The sequence below is a fragment of the Cenococcum geophilum genome, assembly GCF_001692895.1.
Source record: "Cenococcum geophilum 1.58 unplaced genomic scaffold K441scaffold_67, whole genome shotgun sequence".
Classification (NCBI taxonomy): domain Eukaryota; kingdom Fungi; phylum Ascomycota; class Dothideomycetes; order Gloniales; family Gloniaceae; genus Cenococcum; species Cenococcum geophilum.
This window is the reverse complement of record NW_027137625.1, coordinates 356,062-366,472: the sequence shown is the minus strand read 5'-3', so window position 1 is coordinate 366,472 and position 10,411 is coordinate 356,062. Positions and strand designations below refer to the sequence as shown.

General features: G+C 35.1%; 1 protein-coding gene across 1 annotated transcript; it reads right to left on the bottom strand.

The window, feature by feature from the left end:
• Window positions 1–6,828: 6,828 nt before the first annotated feature.
• K441DRAFT_588342 (uncharacterized protein) lies at window positions 6,829–6,987 on the bottom strand (the record flags this gene model as incomplete). The annotated part of the gene is made up of 1 exon (XM_067644710.1): window positions 6,829–6,987. A coding segment is annotated over one exon (159 nt), but the record flags the coding sequence as incomplete, so codon positions are not given.
• Between the last annotated feature and the right edge of the window lie 3,424 nt (window positions 6,988–10,411).

The following is a 10,411-nucleotide window of genomic DNA, read 5'->3' as shown; positions in this document are numbered from 1 at the left end:
TTAATACCCGCGGCAACCTTATGTAAAGATACCTAAATATAAATAGCACAGCGTATTTAAATAGAAACCCTAGCGGCTCTAGTTTTATAGACATTAGTAGTAACAGCGAATAGATAAGCTATAATGAGGCGTAATAGGTATACGGAGACCAAATCAATAGTAATACGCCACCAGTAATTAGAAACAGTAAATAGATAAGCTATAATAAGGCGTAATAGATATACGGAGACTAAATTGACGGTAATACGCTACTAGGAATTGGTAACAGCGAATAGATAGGCTATAATAAGGCGTAATAGGTATATAGAGACCAAATCGGTAGTAATATACTATTGGTAATTAGCGACAGTAAATAGATAAGCTATAGCTCCGCGCAATAGGTATACAATAAGTCCCTTAACAGTGCGGTTGCTATAAGTTCTACTTATAGGTGTTAGTAAATTTCTTCTAAAACTCTTATATTATTATATACCCCGGTTTTAGGTTTTTAACACAATATAATAATGGTTTAATAATATCCCTTATTAAGTAAAACTAGCAGTTTAAGCTTAGCTAATAATTGGCACCGTAATTATTACACTAACGCCACCTCCACTCCCGTTCTATTCTACCCATTATAAACTAGCCTAGTAATAGCCCCACCCGCTCTCTAAATGTAGAATAGTATAACTAAGCGGGACCTAGGAGTCCTAATAAGGGCCAAAAGCTAACGTATATACCACTAAATCGTTTAAATATTGCATTAAAATACATTATCTCGTGAAATAGACTGTTGGGCCTATACGTAAAGAGTTTATATTAACTGCTCCAACTCCTAACTTTAGTAGTATTTCTAGTATCTTTGACTTAAATTCCTTGTTTGCGTTAGCCGCTAGAGTTACTATACTAAAGTAAACCACGTTAAATATACTATTTTCGCAAGCTTACGCGCTTTATTACTTTCTATAGTATCCATTAAGGCAATAGTAGGTGTAGTTTTAGTTGGCGTAGTCTTCTAAATCTTCTATATCGCCTCCTCTAGGCTAAATCATACGAGGTCTATATGCGACTTGTCGATTACGGATACTATATATATCCTATTCCGGTAATCCTTCGTTAGAGTTTTATACTCACTTATTTTTTACATTACTGTGTCTAATTTTGCGAGCTCGCTATAAGTAAAATTGTCTGAGTAGTAGGGCAGTTTAGAGGGGTAGGCTTGTCGGCCTATTTATATTTCACGCGCTAGGCATACTAATTCGCCAACGTGTACAGATATTAAAATGCTTAGCATTTTAAACAAGCCTTAAACATTTAACACCCTAACGCTTAGGCTTTACTATTTTTATTAACAAGGATTTAGTAGTAATATTTTCGATGCCTTAAATACACCGCTAAAATAAGATTAATATATATAATAGCCGCTATACAGGCCGCTATATACATTAAACGCTTGGCATTTTATCCTATATAGATATATTTATAGTACCCTTTCTACCCTTTAATATATCTAGCGGCCCAGACTTCTCACCTAGCTATAATAAGGCCTATAAATGGCATACGGCACGCACTATAACCTCTTAACAATCTTTATTAATCGCTGCCCCTACTCCTATCCATGATTATATAGCTATACTTTTAGAACTAATAAGTACCACATTTAACGCTTTTTTCTTTCTAAGTTAGACTGTTTAAGCCCTTAGGAGTAAGGATAAGGTATACCTTAATCCATTACCCGCTAAAACGTTTACTAACCAACCCAGACCTCTTACATTACACTGCCACCGAGAAAATACCTATCCTTATTAAATATGCCTAGAATAAAAGAGTATTATATGCTCTTTAAAACGTCCGAAACTGGCTATAATAAAATAGCTAGAGTCTTTCCTAACGCTTAGGGAAAAGAACAGTTTAAATTTGTTAAAGTAGGTTATAAATCTAGGTAATTTCTAATAAATCTTAAGCTTTACAGGTTTTAAAATGGATCGGTTTCCGCTATAATCTACCTACTAAACCTGAGTACGCTTAAGTCCTGATACATTTTCGCATTAGTAGGATTAAAAAGTAGTTATATACTCCGTTAAAAGTAGTAAGGCTAATACAAGGTGGGGAGCAAATTGTAGAAGATATAAACGTGGCAAAATTAAAGGTTAAACAGTTAAAGTTGCTAGAGGGGTCTCTTAGTGACTTGGAAAAGAGCAACGCAGAGAAGGGTTTACGTGCTCTAGGCTTTAAGATATAATTTAACCATATAGAACATCCGTAGTGTATATTATATATTTAGGAAAACCTGCTATTTAGCTACTAGATTATTAATTCTCGTTTTAAATAGCATTAATTTCTCCCATTTCACTTTCTTCTTACTCCCTATATTTTTAGAATTGAAGTCTACTATACCCCCGCCTTATTAGTGCTGCTAGCTATCCGCTATACTTTAGCCTATTACTAATACCACGGTTAGAAAACCTTCTTTAGGGAATTTATTTACTAAGGGAATTATTATAAAGTTCTTACATTTTTGGGTGCAGTTAAGAAGATAAATAGTGGAAAAGAAATCCTATAATAGATAGAGCGTAAGATATAGGATAATAGAAATCGTAATATAAGGTATAGTATAGAAGAGGACTGGGATAAAGATAGGGATGCGTATAAGGACGTATATAGGGAGGACATAGTTGCCAGGATTAAGGCTTTAGGGATTAATTTAAAGAAGAATATGTCTCTCCGCTAGCAACTATTCCTTTTATAAATAGCATAGCGAAGGCTATTATATAACGTTTTCGCATTTCTACGCATAATTATAGCGTACTAATTTATACCTCCCCCTATGCTACGTAATTATACTTATAGCCGGCTAAGCTAGGCTTCTCTACTTATAATAGGTTAGCCTCCTATATTCTACAAGCACACTCAGTCTTACCCTTTACTAATCTTTTATTACCTATAGCAAGGCTAAAACAGGCGTCTTCTCGTATTTATACCGTCTAGTAAGTCGCATTTAGGCCTGCCTTTGTGCATTCTATACCGTTTACAGCCTAACTTAAATCTACGCACTTTCTTATTGCTCTAGTAAGAACTACTACGCAATTTAACCTTACTAATACGCATACACTGCCTCTGCTAAGGTTTTACTAATTAATATATAAATAGGCCTTTAAGACCTCTATAGACCTCTAAAGGCCTCTAATAACCTCTAAAAACCGGTGACAACTTACCTACTAAGGCAAGCAGTATATAACCTGCCCCTTCTATATCTTTAGTAATCTAATTACTACTCTTAGGTACCTATTATCGTAATAGATACGTCTAATAGAAGCTAAAAGTCAGCCTATTAGGTTCTAAAGTTAGGAGAAGAGATTTCCAAAGAGGATAAAAAATAAGATATTACCTTTATAGGATAGAAAGAAGGCAATTTACGTAAAGTAAAAGTAAGTAATTACCTATATTATAAGTAGCAGGTCCCTAATATCTTAAAGATTTATAAGATTATTGGCATTCTATATACTTAACCCAATATTCGCCGGGCTATAGGTCCAATATATAATACAATTATTTAAATAACTTTAGTTATGCCATATTACCGTAGTAGCAGATTAGTTATAGCGGAAATTAATTATAATGGAATATTAATAAGGTCTAATTGCTTTTCTAGCGATATATAGTTTATAAAAGGTAAAAAGGAAGCTTTAGAACAATTAGATAAAGAGGTAAAGGAACTTAATAATGCTAACTGGACTGCTACGCCTCCCTTTTTAGTTAGATTGGCGTACTTTACTACCTTAATGCTTGCGATAGCTTTGGTACTTCTATATAGGGAATAGTTAAGTTTATATAGAGGAACTACGCTGCTTAAATTACTCAATTTTATTTAAAGAATACAAGATCTTATACGGCTCACATAATAGTCTAGCAATTTACTATTATTCTATAACTAAGCCCAAAGCCCTTATACCTTTACGTTCGCCTATACTTATAACCCCCACTAAAATTAAACCCCCCTCTCTACGCTCTCTTCTCCCGGCCTTGCTAAAATACCTAGTATAAATATACTTCTTTTGTAATAAAGATAGAAAGGCTATATAGAAGTAGTCTTTTAAAACCCGATGCTTAATTTTTATAAACTGTGTAAGTATAGCTAATCTTATAAGCTAGGTGATTATACGGGCTGTATTAGCATATAGTTAAGAAAAAAGTGGAATAGTATAATTGGCGGGCCGATACGTAGGAACATAATACTATTTAACTTTGCTTAATATGGCTTAGAGAAGTATAGAGCCTTAACCTAAGCTATAGAAACACGTCCTCTAACTAAGCCTCTATTATATAACCACTAACTACTTCTAGGCGCTGCGGCCACCGTATACCCCGCCACTTACCCTTCCTAAAACTTTAGAAGTTATACTAGTCCTTAATTAAGTAACTAACGTTTAAAGCTCTAACTAACTAGCTAAATCCGTCGCAGATTAGACGAAGCTAATAATAACTTCTTAATATATATATAGAGGCTCTAGAGCTACGTTTAATAAAGCAGAGTTCTTATTCTTAATCGTCCTGTTTAACACTAAATTACTCCCTTAAACATTACTTAAGATATAGTCGAAATTAGAGAAACATGCCATCTAAGAGTATTCTATTTAGCTTAGCGCAGCTTATAGATAGCGAGAAATATAGCGACTTAAAACTTATATACTAGGGGCTGGAGTTTAAAGTCTATAAAGCGATTATATGCACCTAATCTCCTATACTTATAGCTGCCTATAATGGAGGCTTTTAGGTAAAAGCTAACTAACCATCTAGTGGAATTAACCCTAACTAACCAACTAACGGGTAGGAGGCGGCGACTAATATTATAAATATTAACGAGTTTAATTCCGGCACCATTAAGAGGATGATCTAATTTATGTATAAGAGGGACTATAAGAATGGTAAGGAGGAGTAAGGATTTAATATTGATAACGCCGATGCCTTATCGCCATTTAAACTAGACAATAGCGGTGGCGATAATAAAGACATAACGATACGGCTGACGACGGCCTATATTACACTTCGTCACGTCTATATTAATATAATTACCGATTACTACGATATACTACAGCTAAAAAAGCTTGCGAATATAAAAATCTAATATATTCTAGGAACTAGCTGGTCCGTAGACGGGTTTCCTAATATTGTTAAGGATGTCTTTAGCCTAATAGGCGACTTAGCATTGCATAATATAATTACCTTAATAGCGGCCAAGCATATTAAAGAGCTTATTAAACTTAGGGACTTCGTAGAGCTAGACGTTATAAGCAATTTCGCTATTAACATTATACGGACAGTAATTACCGCATCCAAGGACATGGAGGAAAATTTTATACTAAAACTTTAAGCTGTCTAATCTCAGCTATAATAAACAGAATTACTACTTTAATCCGCCGAGGCGAGGTATGTCGCGGCTAAGCATAAAAGCAAAAACATTAATAACTGTCTTAATACCCTCTACACGACTAGGACCTATTATAATATTAGTTATAGAGCCGAGTTTATATATTACATTAAGGACAGCAGTCATCTATCCGACCCTAATTACCCTTATATACTTCGTTATAAAAGGTACGAGCGTTATATATAAGTAAAGATACATAGCTTAGGAGATCGGCTTAGGTAGGAAGTCATTATATCGTTTAGGTTGATCTAAGAAATTCGAATATATATCTCGTCTATAGTCGATCCGTCAAATATTATATAGTAACTATATCATCTATCTCCTATTAGCCTCCCCTTACCTTACCCCTTACCCCTTACCCCTTACCCCTCACCCTTTACCCCTTACCCCTCACCCCACCCTTTATCTTATCCTTTACCTTACCCTCACCTTTACCCTCACCTATTACCCCTTACCCCCTAGACGAATTACAAAATCCTAGTTATTATATCTATTCTACTAAATACTAGAACAGGATTGGATGATAATAGACTAAAATAAAATAAAAAGTGGTAAAGAATAATAAGATAAGCGAGAAATAACTAGGAAAAGGTTCTATGTATAAGGAATATATGGTTCTAAATTTACTAGTTATATACCTTTCTATTAATACTAGAGGGTTAGTATAGGATTCTTGCATAAGCAAAGCGACTTACCTAGCGGTGCCTCTTAATTAGATGCTATACGCTATGCATAAGGGCTACGTGATTTTTAAAATGCTTAAGTCCTTTAATCCACTCTAAACAATAAGAATACTTATAGCGGAACCTCTACCTAAACACTCCTTCTATAACGTAATTATTAAGATACTTCTATAGTATATCCTTCTTCGCAAATAGGCGGGTCTGCCTTAACGTTAAGAGTTAGTTATCGCTGATACAGATAAGGTAAATAAGATTAGTAAACGTCATAGGATGCGGCAGCTATATTATTTTAACACCCTCTTCCTTAATCGGGACCGCGCTCTACGTCTTATTTAGGTTTTCTTAGAAAGGCGAGTTTAAGCTAATATATTCTTTCTACCGCTTTGCCTGTTAATAGGTACCAGTATTGGTATTACTTACACCTCTTTTTATGCCTACTACACTTTAGTCTACTTTAGACCTAAGTTAAAGTCCAATAGCCTTACTTAGGATCCCATTCTGCTAGCTCTCTTATTAATTATAATACTTAACAAAATTGCGGATAAACTTTATACGGAGTTTTATAGCATGCCCTTCTTTAAGCTCGTTTAGCGGCTAAGACAGCAGTTTGGCAATGGCAGCATATTCGCGAAATTTATACTATACAGCTAAACGGGTAGGAATGTCCGTCTTAACGCTACTACTAAGCTATCTTTTAATATCGTAATCGTCGATGGCGTTATAAAAATTGAGAATAACCTAGTCCTCTTTTCGTTTACGCAGGACGTTTATAATACTGTGAAGTTTATGTCTGGCTTCATTATAACGGTTGTATAGTTTCGTTCCCTTCGCGGCGTTAATAGGGTAATATCCTCGGCTCCTAATCTTTTGCTTATATCGCTCTCGTTTCTTACAAAGCTATAAAATATTAGGGTGTTAATTAAGTTCTAACTAGAATTTAAGCTTCTGCTTATTAGTTAGACCTATAGGGGCCTGCTCGTCCCTTAAAATCCCTATCCGTGCGGCATGTTAGATAAGGTCGTCCTATAATAAAGTCCTAAAATAGATTAACTGGAAATTATACTTAATTAAATTAGGTAAATAAAACCATTAGTAGGTATCGCCGTAATAACCCATTATCTAATTTCGCTCTTCTAAAGTAAGGGTGGCTAGAAAGGTTAGTTAATAGATGCACTTATATTAAATTAGACACTTACTATTTAATTTCCTTCCGGACGCTTATCGCAGCTAGTAAAGTTTAAGCGATTGTTTAAACCCGGCCACTCGGCCTAACTATATATAGTAATCGCGGCATTTCTGGTAAGGGAATGCTTTAGTATCTAACACTCCCCTATAACTAGCCATCATCTTAATATCTTAAAAGATGGGTTGTTCCTCTATCTGCTTCTTAAACTTTACTTTAAAACTCTCTTTATTTGCTAGGATTTTAAGTTTAAAAATCTCTTCTAGCGAAGTATAATAGCGTTAAAATATATTATCCGCGATGGTAAGGCTTATAAGATGGGATAGAATATAAAAAGCTGGGATGCTTTTAAGACGGAAAATGAACCTTTTACTACAGGTCTATTAGCGCTATTCGCGCCGTCTTTAATCAGCGTCGCTATATACCGTCTGCCTATGCCTTTAGAATTCTTAATATGCATAAGACTTATAAGGGCGATAGTCGTGGTTTAATTAAAGTTTTTCGTATTATAAACTTTTAGGATTATGATATGTTTATACAAAAGCGCTTTATTAGAGCCTCTCGCGCTTAAACTTTTAATAAGAGCTTAGGGTCTTATTGCCGTAGCACCGGAGAGGAGGAGGATTACTCCTATTTGCACTTAAAAACAACTATAGCGAGGCTTCGCGTCCATTATCCAATAGGCATTAATAATTACATACAAGTCTTGCATATATATTGCATGCTTTTCTTTCTCTAACGTGTCCAGCTTATATATTAGTATTAAGTAGGTTAGGATCCACTATAACAAATCAGCTAGGATTTTTTTTTAAAAAATTAAAGATTACCCATATCTTATATATTAAGTTCTACGCCATTATTTATACTATGGCCTGCCACATCTATAAATTTACACAGTATTTGTCTCTAGTATAACTAGATCGTGCTTTCCTTCTTAATTCGAGAATTCTTTACGCGCCATTTAAGGTATATTTTAAACGTATCGGCCACGCACTAACAAAGGGCCTTAGTTGGGTTTAACTTAACTTTTAGGCAGAACCTAAATATAAATCATTAGTATTATAAGGTGAATTTTAGTTTAAATATAAACGAACTTTTCCTAATTCCGGAACTTACGCTTAATAAGAGAAGTAGACCAGGGCTTCCGTTTTAACTTTGCCCTTCCTTAGTCCTTATAATACGCAATCCTCTGCCGTAAATATTCCCCCTTAAAATTAGCGTCTTCCCTAGCTCTAGAGTTAGAGCTTAAATCTAAGTCTAAAGCTAGCTTAGAATAAAACGGCTTACCCGGTTCGGAGTCTAAGCTAGAGGCTAGATCTATATTTCGCCATTTCTTACTTTAAAAGGGTATAGTGGTTAAACGCGTAGTGTCTTAGTGCTTTAATAGCTGCTAGTTGCTTACACGTAGAAGCTAGCTTAAGAGTAACTACTATTAATAGGAACGCTAAAAAAGGCTCTACGGGAGATCGGCGTTCTTAAGAGCGGGACAGGGCAAAAAAATCCCATGGGTAGAAACCTAGAAATTAAGTATTAGAAGTAAACGACATAATAGTAAGGGAAAATGCATACATAGCTACTATAGGAAAAGGGTTAAAGGAGCGTAGTGCAGAAGGGAGGTTTCGTTGTGTAAGGGTAGTGCTTTTGGCGAAGGATAAGGATAAAGGTAGGCGGCGGACGTCCATGGCTTCTTAAATAACGTTAGCCGCTAAGGGACGTTTGGGGAGCTTCTAGGTTTGGTAGGTAAATGAGGAAGACCCTGCCGTCCTTGGCATGCTTAACATGTTGTAAAAGCGGCGATAGATATAGGTCTAAGCGAGGAGAAACAGCCTTCTAAAACGGGGGGGAGGAGCCTCCAAATCCGGCTACGTCTTCCCCAACAACAAGATTCTATTAGTTATTTCTAATCTAAAGATTATATAATCTTAAATATCCTAAAGATAGGATATAGTTAGAATATTATATAATTAAGTATATAAATGGCGATAATTTAAATAATTTTGTATTGAAACCTTATTAAGTGTACGCGCACGGTGTTAAAGTTCATCCAGTGTAAGATTTTGTAACGTGGCGTATTTCCACACTCCCGGAGCTTTCGGCAACACTAGCCGAGCTATATGCTCCGGCTCGGAGCACCGTTTAAAAGGCAGCCCAGAAGGCACCTCAGGGGGGGAGATTTCCTATATATTTTCCTTTATATTTTATAGTTTTATTAAAGCAATTACAGAGGCTATATATAGGTGGTTTCATTTTTTAAGTACCGCTAGTGTATAATTACAGCGCCTGTTATACCAACCGCGTGCTTACGCGTTCGGTATACCAGATACGCGTTTACGCGTTTAGTGCACCAACCACTCGCTTACGCGTCTAGTGCACTTATAAAGCACTAACTAATTAGGGGGGAGGTGCATCAGTATATAGACCACGTAGTCTACTTTATATAATCGACAGTTACTATCATCCAAAAGAGCATACGATACTATACATATTTCGTGCCCCTGGATCTAACTCACTTATACTATTAAGTTAGTACGAATAAAGACGAATCTTTAAGGAGGTAAGGCCTTTAGGATTATAGAGACTATATACTACGGGTATATACCTTTAGTACGTAACCGGCGACTATCTAAGGGGCGTCTAGGGGTTGTCCTGAGGGCAACCCGAGGTGTCCGCAATAATATCCCTTATAAGTTCTTACTTTATTAACTTAATTAATAATATATAATAAAAAATTTAATCTAAAAAATTTAAACTCCTTATTAGGTGGGAGGGATATAAAATGTGAACTTAGAAAACCTATAACCAAATTAAAACTAACGCGCCTTCCCTAGTAAAAGAATTCTATAAAGACTATTTTTTACGGCCTACTCTAGCTAAATAGATATAATATAAAGGTAAATAACTGCTACCTAATATAAATATATAAAATATAATAGTAGGAAGCTTAAAATTAAAAAGAACTTAAAATATATTATAATATTTATAATATAATTATATAATACGCAAAATATTAAGGAACTTTAACCGCTAGTTAAAGTTATCTAATTAGTTAGATTTACCTTGCTAAGACCTACTATAAAGATATTATTTCTGCTTACCGCCTTAACTAAGCTAATAGCGATTTTCTATCTTGGGGATAGA